Genomic DNA, 14,753 nt, shown 5'->3' on the forward strand with positions numbered 1-14,753 from the left:
GCTGGAAGGGGGCCGAGGGTAAGAAAGACTAGCCTGGCCCCCTGATGAGCAATCCAAGAGGCACTGGCATGTATCTGGTGCTGATGAACAGACTGGAGCCTCAGGCATTTTTTTTTAAACGGTTCTGCACACCCCTCTACAAAAGGGTGTTAGTGGGCCTGGTGCAGCCATTTCACTCCAAACGCTTCCCTCCTTCTCAGACAACACAAGGCAGAACCACACATCGCCACCATCCCCCCACCAGCCTGTCCCTGCAAGGTCCCCTGCTTTACCTGCCCATCACCCAGCCCTCCAGTACCCCAGTGCGCACATGGACTAGCTCCTCAAACACACCCGCTGGTCCAAGACTTGATCCCAGCCCCCCCCCCAACACAGGGCCAACGGGGGGGGGGGGGAGAGGGGAGAGGAAGGAAGCCAGTACAAATTACCGGGCTGGCGGTCCAGAAGGGGGCCTGGGGCCTGGCTTTGTCAGCTCTATTTAGCTGGTCTGCCCTTGCTGGGGGGCCTCAAATTTTTTTTTCACCGGGGGCCGAACCTGCTGTCAGCAGCCCTGCATTCCCTGCTCCCTCTATTCCTGCAGCCCAGCCCCCCTTTCTCCTCCAGCAGCCCCTTCCTCACAGCCCTCCACCGCCTCGGGCAGCGCTGGGGGCAGCCCGGATCCCCCCCCGTGCAGGCAGCACGTGGCTAAGCTCGCCCAAGCGCCTGGGACACCACGCGGCCGGCGCAGCGCGCAGGGGCAGGGGCAGAGCCAGGCACCACTGCGGCTCCTGCCTCCGGCCCGGGAGTGGGTAGGGAGGGGCGGGGCCGGGCCGGGCCGGGGCTCCTCCTCCCGCCCCTCACGCCTCTCCTCCCTCCCTCCCGCCCCCGGGGTTTTATAACGCGCCGGGCTTCCGCGTCCTGTGACTCCAGTCAGGTGGTTGCGTTTCTGTGCCGGGCCGGGGCGGGGCAGAAAGTTCCCCGCGGTAGAAAGTAGCTGGGCAAGGAGAAAGTTTGCAACAAGCTGCCCGCCCGCGCGCCGGCAGGGCCCAGCGTCCCGGCTCCCTTCCCCAGGGCTCCGCGTTGCCGAGGGCTGCGGCTGGCAGCTCCCCGGGGAGCAGCAGTTCGCGGCGGGCTCTGCTGGGCACGGGGGAGGCGGTGAGAATGGCTGGGGGCGAAGGCGCCAGGGTGCCCGAGTGCCGGGAGCATCTCTTCAAGGTGCTAGTGATCGGGGAGCTGGGCGTGGGCAAAACCAGCATCATCAAGCGGTACGTGCACCAGCTCTTCTCGCAGCACTACCGGGCCACCATCGGGGTGGACTTTGCCCTCAAAGTCATCCACTGGGACAGCAAGACCCTGGTGAGGCTGCAGCTCTGGGACATCGCAGGTAAGAGCACGAGGGAAGCTGCACGGACTTGAAGAGTGAGCACGTTTAGTCGCTCCCCGAGCTCTCCTGGGCCCCTTCAGGCGCTGTTGCTTTCTGGTTTGCACAAGGCAGCTAAGCCTGTCTTCTCGGGGCACCTCTGTGGTGAGATCATGCTTGTCTCAACCTTAATAGAGAAAAACTTACTTGCTCTACTCCGGCTTTATAGTCTTCTACATCTTCACTCTGCTTTCTTGCCCTGGCCATGCTGGACTTCCATTTTTCCTCTGGGCTCAGAACAATAACAAAGCTTTTAACAGCTTTTTGAAGACGCGAGAAAGAGGGCTTTGTATCCTGCCAGGCTACTATTCCATTCATTCATTGTAATTGGGACACAGCTAATGTGTCTCCATGCTTTTGGTTTGGCCACAGTCACTTAAGGGCTTAACAGCTGACTTCAAAAGACAGCGGTAGTCCTGCTAGCCACCTGATTTAGGGGAACATACAACAGTTTATGTTCTGATTTATTCCAGAATTTCAGTAGCATGGTAACTGTGAAGCTCATTCAATCTTGCCATACTCATGGCCATCAATCTAAAATAGCTTTAAAATAAATGTAGCCTATTCCAAGTTAGTGCTGGTACATAGAACCCCAGTGGACTTAAAGTAACTCAAGCATGTAATGAAGCTCAAGTTTGGAGGAAGCATCTCTAGACTGCAGGATTCAGGTCTGCTTTGTTAACTGAAGGGCTAAGGTCAGTCTTCTTGCAACTCCTTGGACAATGCAAAAACAAAATGTCTGGTAATACTCACTTGTATATCTGGAAAAATGCATAGGATTTTTTTTTCTTGTTCTCCAGCAATAAAAGCCTGCTGCTGACAAACCTTGTTCACAGCCTGCAATTACATACAGAGGAAAGGAATGTTGTATGAGTCAAACCTCATGCTGCACTTGGGGCACATCTGGGTTAGAGAATTAACCCAAAGTCTGTCACTCTGTCAACTCACTTTATGCTGAGGCATTAAACAGCCCACAGTGTATAAAATCACACTTTCCTCTGCTGTGTTTACACTACGAGATGGATTAAAGATGCAGACACATCTTTAACCTGACATTTCTTTTTTCACTTAGTTTATATCTAGCCCTTAGTGTCCAGCCACACACCTGTTTTCTTTGCCCTTTCTCATCACCTTCTTTCAAGTGTCTGTCTTTCTAGATGTAAGAAATTAGACATGCTCAGTATTATGTGCTTTCCATATGAAGGATGGCTTTTAACATCCTGCTTACTGGGATAACCTCATGACTTTTTCCCACTGAACTTTGTGGGCCCAAAAGAACAGTATCTGCAGTCTTATTCCAGCATAAGTCAGCAAAGCACAAACAATATAGTGCATAGTAGTCTACCTATGTAGCAAACAACATCACTACCAGTCACAATTTCAGTACAGTTTAGATTGACCTTAAAAACAGAATGTGGATTCTCCAAACCACAAAATCCTAGATGTTAATGCAATATGTAGAAAGTGTTTTCATATACCTCTTTGAAGCTATTACCCTATAGAGTGGTATGAATTATCCTAAATGGTGTTTTTGGAGAGTAGTTACACCATAGAGACGTTTAAGGTATTACTGTAGAAAATGTATCAAACTCAAAAGGGCTGAAGTTGTGAAGTTTATTGCCTTTCTGCCACTAACTCTTGATGGAAATGTGACATTCTTAATGCACAAACATAGAAATGAAAGTTATAAAGACTACCCCCTCCAGCTTTCCTTGTGCAGGATTTTTTAGCACTGCATATGAATGCCTGACTTCTGTAACTGAGCTCTCACTGCTGATCACACTCATTTTGGATTCAGTAGAATTGTTCTGACTTATATCAAATATTTATGGAGAAGAAACTATTGAAGTTGCTGTATGGACTCTTGGAATATTAAGGATTTTGTAGTCTAACTATAAAAGTGAATACTAAACATAAGTGATTAAGCAGAATTTAAAAAAATGAATTGTAACAAATATACATACATGTAGAATATGAGAATCTGGAATAGTTTCCTACACCATCCCGAGTGTCAAGTACCAGCTCTTGTTCACTTAGAATAAATCACCCAGGGTAACACTTTCAAAGGCCTACCTGCCTTTCAGTGGCCTGTATGCTTCTAAATCATGTGGGCATTCTTGAAAATGTTACTCTTAAATGTCTTTGTTATCTTAAAATGGCGAAACATAACAAAGCCATTTCTTGGATCTTAATCTCTTATGCCACCCAGTCTTTCTAGCTTATTAATAAATATGGAGCCTCTTCATGCTATGTCAGGTTTTATCCAGCTTAGGTCAATAGTGACTAAAAGTTTCCCACTTAGCTGTGAAATAAGTTGGTGGTGCCAATCGTATTGGACTGATATCAGTGTAACAATTAATATTATGCTGGTAGAGGCCACAGGCTGAATGGCCATGGAGAGTGGATATATTGGCAAAGAACTTGATGCCCTTGTGTTTTGGACTTTGTCTAGAGAGTTGATCAGGGAACTTTCATTATGATCAGCTGTCTTGCTACTAACTTTTGCAGGTGATTGGGCAGTGGCCTTCCATCTTTAGCAATGTGTATTCCAAGGGTGGGCTAAGGTAGACTGAAAAAATGGTGTGAGAGCTTGTACTGTTACCACCAATGGATTAAAGAATAAAATGTTGCTATCATTCATAACATGAATTCCTGTAATATATTTTTTTTAAAAGGGAGAGGGAATAATAATCTCGTGTGAGTATGTCACCGCCATCTTCTCTCACCAGCTGCCACAATTCAGCCTCATCTTTTTCATTATGAAGATAAATATGTAATTGGTGTTTTTCATTATCAGATGGGTCCCATGTTTTAGTGCCTTTTAACCTGTCTTGTGTTGCCCCATCACCAGAGGTGCCAGCTCTTTTATGGAAGGTATAAATTAAGCTTGTGCTTGTTCCTGGACTCCATTCTGCTGAAACCAGTTTACTCAAGCACTTCGAGCTGGCCAGAAAAGCTGCACAAATTGACTCCCATAGGCCCCCTTTACACCTCATTTAAGCACTGCAGTAACATTCAAAAATCCTTTCAGCTAGTATTTGCAAGCTTATTGCTAGTAGCTGGCTATGTGGCTTTAGAATGACAGTTAACACTGTGTTAATAAGTTTATGCTGGAATTTGTTTTACAAACATCCAGTATTTAGCAATAAATCTGTTTGGCCTGAACATGTAACTGGGGCCATTAGCAGATTCAAATGGAATGTGAGAAGCTGGAATAATTTTAGTAACAAACTTACTTATAAATAACTTGGGTTCTCTTAATAAAGCCTGTCACTGTACTAAAGGTTGTGACACTATCTGTGAACATGTGATGGTCATTCCCTCTAGCACCACCTATTAGCTATCTTCAAGCCCTGCACAGCTGGATGTAAATAATTGGGGCTGAATGTGGATGCAGGCTAAAAACTTTAGACATGGGTTAAAAAGCTCACAGTGGTGAATACTGTTTCAAGAGTCAAGTGTAATCTTTTTTTTTTAAACAACTAAAAACTAAGTTTTAAAAAACTAAGGTTACACAAACATTTAAGTAACTGGGAACTCTAAACTAATACAAATGTGTTAAACTCTTCTGAACACAAGCTTATCCTTAGGTCCCAAAGCTCAATAGGATTAACAGAAAAAGTGCTGTGAAGGACTCTAGCTAGACTCTCTAGCATACCTCATGGAAGAAAGAGGCTTTCCTCCTGGAGTTAAGTGAAAGAGACTAAAGTGGGGGTTCATATAATGCATTACTATTACCATTATGGGGGCACCTCTTTAATTGTTCTAGTCCATTATGGGTTCTGATTGCATTGTCACTGGATAATGACTGGTGAGGTAGTGGAATGTCCACAGAATTTAGTTCTGGTCCTGAGAGAGGCTAGACCTTTAAGTGACACCTTCTCTTTCAATGCAGTGAGTTGCTGAACTGATTTGGCAGGGGTTCACATGTCCTGGTAGGATTTTTTTTTTTCCCCCTTGGAATTCCCTAGGATAGAGATTGTAGGAGTGCTGGGATGACTTGTTGTAGGGGTAAAGGTAACATAAGATAGTTTAGGGGAGTGGTAATTGGGTGATGTGATATACTAAAGCACCAGAATCTCTTGCATACATGCCTGTGTACTGAATTTAAAATAGGATAGTCTGCAGTCTTTTTTTTTTTTTTTGAGGCTCAGTAGTCTTAGTCATGGCAGGGGTGGGAAATCAGATGGTCCTGTCACTGTAACTTTAAGGAAGAGCTGAGCAATAATTAGTTGCATGCTGATACAGGAAACAAAATTCATAAAATAAGTCTAGAGTGACATTTAGAAGAGACTTAATTTTAGCCATCATGTATTAGTAGAATGCTATAATGCCTTTGCCTCACTTGGTACCTGATATACCTTCCAGAAAAGATATTGGAACCAGTTTAGTTGAACTCCTGTGAAACGAGGGAGGAAACAGTAGGTAAAAATACAGAAGTGATGACTCATTCTGGTGTGCTTTCACACTGCAGAAGAAAAGGCTGCTTAATTATAGTTAAAGATTTCTTCCAAGTCTAAATTTCAATACAAAGTGAGGGATCCCTTCTTGGGTAACATACCTTATATACTATTTGAACCGAGAGGTAGAAGGGTGTGCTGCAAATGTGGCTTTATCTAGAAATCAGTTTCTCTATTTAAAAATCCCTGCAGGAGCAAACTTTAATAAGACATATAAAGACTTAAAAATAAATAAACACCCTATCTTGCTCTCTGCCTAGATATCACCATGGTGATGGAGGTCTGCAGTTCTATAAAATGGGAGAAAATAAATCTAGTTATTCCTTTCTTTATAACAGTTAATGCAAATGACCTAATCGTGCTGGTATTATTAGTTTGTATGTTTGTATTCACATCAGAGCTCTAGGGTGAAAGAAGTGGAATGGGCTTGGAGAGGAATTGATTTTGCTCTATTCTATGTCGGTGCCAGATTGAAGTAAGAGTGCTATTAAAGCTTCAACAATTAAATTACTTTAGTATTTTTGGCAGAAAATCCCCCCCCCCCCCTTTTTAGGGCTTTCATCATGGTAAGGAAGAATATCTCTACATTTTTTAGATCACTAGGATGCTTATCTAAAATTGCATGAAACAATTAAACAACAAATAAAAGAGCTGGAAATGCATGATGTAAGGATTTTATATTCTTGCACACTACTTGAGTTCTAACGTGCTCAGTTTTGCTCATAACCCCACTAACTCCAAGACTTGCAGGCAGTAAGAACTCTGAACTGCTATAGCTTTTCATCTGGAGATCTCAAAGCACCTAGCTATGAGTTAGGGGAATATATCCCAATTTAGAAGGTGCAGGAAACTGACAAAGGTGAAGTAACTTGCTCAAAATCCATGACTTAGTGGAAGAGCTGCGCATAAAGCGGAGTGGATAGATTTACAGAGGCACTGTAAGCTGGGGTCTAACTCCCATTAACTTCCCTGGGCCCGTGGGAGCCAGGGAAGGAGGTGCAGGAGAGACAGACTATCCCTGACCCAGATTCACAGTGGAATGTGGGGTGGGGGAGGAAATACTACAGTAAATTCAGTTGGGGGGTGGTTTCCTATCTTTCTATGTGTTGGAAGATAGAATGAAAGTCCCAATTTTGGGGGGGGGTGACTGGGGGGCAGTCTCTAAGGGAGAGCACAAACCTTGTATTTGCTACTCCCTTCTCAGTTTTGTTGTTGAGAACAGATCCCTCTCATCTGGTGCAGTAGATTGCTTGAGAGTTAATGAGTTCACTCTCAGCAACTGGTTTGGCTTGCTGTTTCTTTAGGCTGTTGGGTTTTATTGCAGTAGAGCATAAAAACTCTTGATAGTGAATTAAACACAGGTTCCTACATAAAAGGCCTATTGTCTCTAAGCTGTATGTAAAGAATATATCTAATTTAGGCTATTTCTAGACTATAGCATATGTCAGCATAAGTTATGTTGCTCAGGGGTCACCCCCCTGAGTGACCTAAGTTACACCGACATAAGTGCCAGAGTGGACAGTGCTATATCTGTATGAGAGCTTCTCCCACCCATATAGCTATCACTGCCTCTCACGGAGGCGGTTTTATTATGCTGACTGGAGAGCTCTCTCCTGTTGGCAAGGAGCATCTTCACCAGACTCCCTGCAGTGGTGCAGCTGCATGTGTAGACAAGCCTTAGTCACATTAAGCCTTTCACTTGTGTTTAAAAAAAAAAAAAAGTTTTTCAGTTTAACTGGTTTGATTCTTATTTGTAATACGTTCATAATTAAAACTCCCAAGCATGCACCATTTAGCTTATTACACAATGCTTTTCTTCAGTTATTATGGTATCTTGTGCAGTGTACCTTCTTAGAGATGTCTGCATTCAAAAGCAAGCCTCAAATGCTGCATTTTGTGCACTAAGAATTTCATCACTTCAGAAAATGATCATGGTTGACTTGAAAATCTGTAATTCACCTGTGTTGTGAATGATTGCCCTTGGAGATATGTGGTGCAGCAACTCAACTGTGTACTAACATGTTTCCCTATTTTTCCACTGGGAATGTCTTTGAGATACAAAGAAAAATAGCTTGCTTCAGTTAATTTAGACTCTGGAAAGCATGCTTTAACGTTCTGAGAACTAATAGAATGAGACATGTTGCATTTTGGTAATTTTTTCATAATCTAAATCTAAATTTAGTACAGTTCTAAAAAGCCCTCATATCTGGAGGTAATTTACAACTCTGAAAATACTAAGTAATCTCTTCTGAGAACGATTACTAGCATGCCAAGTACAGTCAAATTATAAACAATCAGTAAACAAAGGGACTTAAATATCTTGCCATAGAGTTCTGTAGTTTTAATGAAGAATTGTAAGATGCCACAATTCTTTACTATATTTGAGCTACCCTGCTTGTAATACCATGTGCTCTAAACAAATGCATTGTGATCCTACAAAATTCAAGGATATAAAACTTAAACCAAAACAAAACCCTGTTCTCACTTTAAATTTAAGTAATTTGGTGTGAAGGAGAAATCCCCCCCCCATCCCATAGAACAAATTTTATATATATATGGCAGGCAGCATAGCTTAAAAATAATCAGGTATCCTGTGTATTAGTCACACTGATTATGCAAGGTAGGACTGTTCAGTTTTCTTTGTTTCAATTAACAAATAGATTTATCTTCAGCCAGTAACTAGCCTAGGTAAACAGGCACTGCAGAAAAATGTAGGTTGGAATGATTTGAGCTCTTGTGAACAATATTGCAATGCACACCAAAAGCAATTTTCCTAGCTGGCCTTTAAGAACCATTTGCAGAATCTTGTTGCCATGGCACAATACATCTAGGATGAGATCTTCAACTAATGTCCAGTTAAACCTGTGTGTTTTAGAATGGGAATTTCATAATATGATTAGGAAGCCACAAACAGTACTGCTTCACTAGTACACCCTGCAGATCCTCTTAACTTTGTTTCACAATGCATTGCTTCATGCTGGGAAACAGTCGTTATTCAATGCAGAGGCTTTTAGGCACTGTGGGATAGGTGATTCTAGAGGCCCACAACACATTCTGAAGTTGCAAGGTGTGCTGTGTGTATGTAATGAAACTGTCCAATCAAAGTGTTGCTCTGGATGTTTGAAACTATTCCTAAAATAAGGCTGCAACAAGGATTCCACAATAGTTTTTTCAATTAGTGAGACATCCATTTGCAATACTAAGTGTAAAAGCCAAGCATATTAAAGTTGTACTATAAAAGGGAAGAATTTAATTACAATATAATGAAACTTAAATAGTGCTTTACAGAGAACAGACTGTGGTTTCCCCCACCCCACCCCGTTTTACTAGTTGGCATCAGGCACAATTATACTGAAGCTAACTGGCCAAGAATTGCTTTTGTTAAGTTTATAAATCTCAACCTTCTCCTCTAAAAGCTTAATTTAAACTCCTAGATAAAACTAGCTTAAAGGGACATTAAGTTGGGGCTGATTTACTGGCTGCCAAAATGACAGCTCATGATGGAAGTATTACATATTACCCCCCCAAAGATGACAAAGTAAGGGCTTGAAGCATACTACTGATGTACAGAACTGCCAGTGAATTTGCAAATGTCAAATTTTAAGTTCTGTCCTGTTGGTACTTGTGGATCAAATCCCTTCTATATGAGAATATTAGCGGAATTCTAGAATAAATATTAACTATTTTGTTAACTATTTTATGTCTGCAAAGCTTGGTGAAGACTTAATCTCAGATTTGATGAAATAAACCTTTAGTGGCCTATTAGGGTATGAATAGATGCAACTTGAAATGTGTTTTTACAGGGATACAGTTCAGTTAGGTCAAGTTCTGTGTACAATGATTTTATTCTCTTTAAACTGCTCAGTTTCTTTCCCTGCATCTCCCTAGAAAGGGCATCTTCATGGTATATGTTGGTTTGGCCTCCAGAAACTACAATTTCCAGACCACAAATGTCTGTTTTTCTTCTGTTCATGTCCACCTTGCCTTTTCTCTTTCACCCCATCCCACCCCTTCATGCGTGACCCAAGTGCTGTTCAAGTAGAAAAAGAATGAACGTTGTTTGTCACCAATACTCCTCTATCACATGGCACTTCCAAGGGTTGAATGTAATGTGTAGGCCAGGTTCTGCCAACCCAGTGAGTAAGTGATAAGGAATTAGAGAGTAAAGACTGATCCCATGTTGGAGACACATACTTAGTGGACTCTTCTAAAATCGTATAAGTACTTTACTTTGGGAGGTAGCATGCATGAAAGAAGCTATACAAAATAGCTGTAGTAAAAACCTTGCTCTTACAGAGCTCTTAAATCAACCCCTTTGAATTGTAGCTGATCTTTTGGAGTGAATGGCTTCTTTCTTTCAGATATCTTTATACTAACCTTTTACAAAGAAATGTATTAATTTTGTGTCTGCATGTGGCATGGCAATGTAAGAAGGAAGTGGCTTACAGCTGAGGTATTCTGAATCTCTTGCTCTTAGTCATAAAAGCACAGGCACGAATCCCCTAAATTCCATGAAGCTCTGGCTGCTCACAACTCTGTGCGGTAGCTACCAAGTGCGACATTTATTGCATGAAGTAACAATTCTTGTTTTAACAAATTAAAGTTTCTGTATTCGGAGAGAGCAGCCAAACTAAGGTTGCACCAGCCAGCATAAACAGATTACTACATGATATGGAATTTATTTTTCAAGTGTTTTCTCATGGGAGTGGGGAGTTTGCATGTGGATTTGGAAGGCTCACTTTATGCATCTATCTCTAAAGTGAATAGAGAAGATGACAGCAGGGCTTTAAGGAAAAGTACCCACCCAAGAAATGTGATGCAGGGCATTGCAGAAAGCCTTGAATGCTTAGTATATTTCAGCAGCCAGTTGGGGGTGAGGGTCTTTTGACTGAAGAATAGCTATTGAGCTTTAGGTTTCTTGCTTTTTAGTGAATATTTGTCAATATTTCCAATGTCCCTGTTTGAATTTCACTGAGCTGTAATCCAGTGTAACTCTTTATAAACAAAACTATTTTCCTTTATTTTGGGGTTGTTGAATAATATTGACATAGGGTGTGAACTTGTTATGCAAGTTAGGCAGAGCTAGGGTGACCAGATGTCCTGTTTTTAAAGGGACAGTTCTGTTTTTTGGGACTTTCTTATATAGGTGCCTATTACCCTCCCCCCCACCCCTGTCCTGTTTTTTCACAGTTATCTAGTCATCCTAGGCAGAGCAAAGTTGTGCTTCCAATCTCTGCAGCATATGAATAGGGCCCAAATTTCTGGTCCATTGTGGTCAATTTCACGGTCATAGGATTTCAAAAATCATAAATTTCATAATTTCAGCTATTTAAATCTGAAATGTCAGTGTTGTAATTGTAGGGGTTCTGACCCAAAAGGCAGTTGTGCAGGAGGTTGCAAGGTTTCTGTAGGGGGTTGTGGGTATTACCACCCTTACTTCTCTGCTGCTGCTAGTTGGGCGCTGCCTTCAAAGCTGGACACCTGCCCAACAGCCGTCGCTCTCTGGCCACTCAGCTCTGAAGGCAGCACAGAAGTAAGGGTGGCAATACTGCAACATCCTCTCCCTCGTGCCCCCCTCCCCCTCGGAAACTCCCTTTTGGGTCAGGACCCCCAATTTGATAAACATTGGTCTCCCTTGTGAAATCTGGTCTCTTGTTCTTCTGTCCTATATTATACAGATTTCAGTCTGTGATGTTTTTCATTTCCGTGAATTTGGTAGGGCCCTACATATGAGTAAAATTGAAAGCTTCTTGCCTGGCATTGTTGTTGGAGATGTGCAGAATATAGTGGAAAACATGTTAAACAAAACTCCCAACTTCATCAATAGATGATCCATTTCTTCCTCTCCTATCCGAATGGAAGGGGGGTGGGCAACTCCTAGTCAACTCTGTATGCTATATTGAAATCTGTTTCTTTCAGTAGAAATATAGCAATATGCTGTCAGTCTAAATTTGAATAATCAAGTTGGATGGGTTGTCTGATCACTGGATAAAAGTGGCAGAGTTCAGCTTTTCATAACCCTGTAACCAGAAACTGTTTCTTGAGCAGATTGTTGAACTGAACCACTGTCATTGGCCCAGAGGAAGGGCTTTCATGCTAGTTCATATGGAGCCACTTTCTGTAGTAAGTACTGTGCAATTTTTTTAACTGACTTTCAGTGACCTGTGCGTATCTCTAGTTGTGACCTGAGCATACAGGTTAACTACCTCCCAACTTGTCAGATGAGGTGATTGCTGTAAAAGTAAATATCAACAGCAAAATAATAGTCGACTTGCATCACGTCATTTTTTTTTTATTGTGGTCTTTTTACAATAAGACTAGTGTCAACTTCAAAGATTATAGTGATTTAGCAAAAATATGAGGATTGAGAAACACTTGTGAACATTGCATCCCACCACACATGTATCAAGCTGTCCCTTGGTTTAGTCAATCAAGATTTGTTTTTCTGGGACTAGGCAAAAATTGGCCAGCGGGCATTATTTCTCTTTTTGGGGAGAATACTCTGCCCTCTAGCTTGAGGGTCATTTTCATACCAGTTTAATCTTGGCTTTGAGTGGTGCAAATAAGGTCCTCAGCAAGTAAATGAAGTGTTAGTGCTTAAAACCATAGAAGATAAGTCATAGCCTCTAATACAGAAGTAGCACTTTTCAAGCACCCACAGTTGGCAAAACTTTATATCCACTCGTCATTTGCTCTTTATTCCTAAACCAGTCCTTTTACACCAAATTTTAATAATATCCATGTCAAAATCCTTTAATCCAAAGGAATTAATTGCGATTTAATCTGTAATCAGCACACATTTCCAGACCATCTGAATAAGAGGTTACTGCCATGTAACTTGGTATAAGTTTGAGATGCAGTTATTGACTTTGCTGCAGATACTGCACCATACAATTACACAACAAATTATGCAAATATTATAACCTTGCTACACATCTTCAAGGTGTTGTTGCATGCCTTTAACGGATTCATTTGATTATGCATCTGTCAACAAGGTATCTGGGTGATCCTATGGGTTATATACAAAAATTCAGGAGCACAGACACACAATCTCAGATAGCACAACCCTGAACTTTTTTCTGTGAGGATAGCTATTAGTGTGGGGGGGGGGGGGGAAGGGGAGGTACAGGCAGTTGATAGGGTGATCAGTGGTTCTCAACCAGGGTATGTGTACCCCTGGGGATACACAGGTCTTCCAGAGTGTACATCAACTCCTCCAGATACTTGTCTGGTTTTACAACAGGCTACATAAAAAGGACTTGCAAAGTCAGTATAAACTAAAATTTCATACAGACAATGACTTGTTTACACTGCTCTATATACTATACACTGACTTGCAAGTACAAGATTTATATTCCAATTGATTTATAATCGGTAAATATAAAAAACTTTCTCATTTACCATATATAAGTGTGCTGTGACATTTTTGTATTTGTCTGATTTTGTAAGTAGTTTTTAAGTGAGGTAAAACTTGGGGGGTACGCAAGACAATTCAGACTCCTGAAAGGTGGATACAGTAGTCTGGAAAGGTTGAGAGCCACTTTGCTATATAGACAGACTCAAACTGCAGTCAGGTTAACTGGGATCTAGATTAACTCTGGGAATGAATTGGAACTGTTTTAGTGCTTTAAGTGGGATGTACTTCGGAGCAGGATCATTCTCTTACAGTTCTATAAAACACCATGTAAATAAAAAATACTGTACAGGTGTTACAAGCTTTGCTGGTCTGCCCTGTGCTGCTCAAAAGGCAGGAAACGGCATTCCTTACTATGGGGTTTGGGGTTGGCCTTCAAGGAAAAACATGTTGCAGTGCTCTAGCCATAAAATAACAATCATGAATGACTAGCAAAGTCTGCCTGGAGGAAAGGATGCAACTACTTGGCAAGCCAAAGGAGGGAAGACCTTTCCAGCCTCAACTGCAATCTATGAATATACTAGCAGAGATGAACCTAAGAGGCCCCAAGACTTGAAACCGATCTTATAATACATGGGGAGTCTCACTGGAGATTTTTAAGAGCAGGTTAGACAAACACCTGTGAGGGATGGTCTAGATAATACTTAGCCCTGCCATGAATGCAGGGGACTAGACTAGATGACCTCTCAAAGGCCCTACAGTCCTATGATTCTGATTCCCTCATTGGCCAAACTGTAATTCCTCATCCTTGCCAAACAATAAGTACAGGTTGAACCTCTCTAGTCTGGATTGCTCTGGTCCAGCAACAGCCATGGTCCGGCATGATTTTATTTTATGTTTTTATACTTTATCTACTTATTTCCTTGTGCCAATACAGTAAAATTGTGTAACAACACTAATACTTTGTTATGAAGAGAGCGGGTAACCCTTGGCTAGTGGCATTGCAAGTGTTCTGTTTATTCGCCTTGGGGAGGTTAAAAATAGAGACACACTCACTACATGCTGACCTCCCGTGATTCAGCAAATTCTCTGGTTCTGCACCAGTCGGGTCCCGAGGGTGCTGGACTAAAGAGATTCAACCTGTGCTACTTCAGTCTGATCACTTATTGTTTACTGTTATGTCAGGGCAACCCAGCCACTAATATTTATATGTTTACACTATAGTAATGTAGTAGCATCTCTACAGCGTGTGACTTATTGGTATGGTGAAATAATCTTCTTGCAGGACTTAGACACACAAATAGTAAGGAATTATGCTCTTGGCATACAACTTTCCCTTTATCAAAGAGTAACTTGAACTATACCTACTCAAAAGGCAGGGTTGCCTGGATACACTTGAGAAGAAAGAAGCTCTCTAGGTCTTAAGCAATCAAACTGAAGTTGCTTTGGAGTTCTCAAGCAAAAAGGAATGTCACCCTTCTGAGTGCATCTCTGACCTTAACTGCAGTGTATGATGGACCCGTTGCTCTTTTTCTTCCCC

At 41.9% G+C, this 14,753-nt stretch overlaps 1 protein-coding gene across 1 annotated transcript in view; it reads left to right on the forward strand.

The window, feature by feature from the left end:
- Nucleotides 1-897: 897 nt before the first annotated feature.
- RAB32 (RAB32, member RAS oncogene family) overlaps nucleotides 898-14,753 on the forward strand; it is a 54,293-nt gene continuing 40,437 nt past the window's right edge. Inside the window, exon 1 of the mRNA XM_045012008.1 lies at nucleotides 898-1,363. Within this exon, the coding sequence (XP_044867943.1) occupies nucleotides 1,141-1,363 (223 nt within the window). The 5' untranslated portion in view covers nucleotides 898-1,140. The remainder of the gene's footprint in view (nucleotides 1,364-14,753) is intronic.

Source organism: Mauremys mutica, chromosome 3, assembly GCF_020497125.1.
Source record: "Mauremys mutica isolate MM-2020 ecotype Southern chromosome 3, ASM2049712v1, whole genome shotgun sequence".
Taxonomy (NCBI): domain Eukaryota; kingdom Metazoa; phylum Chordata; order Testudines; family Geoemydidae; genus Mauremys; species Mauremys mutica.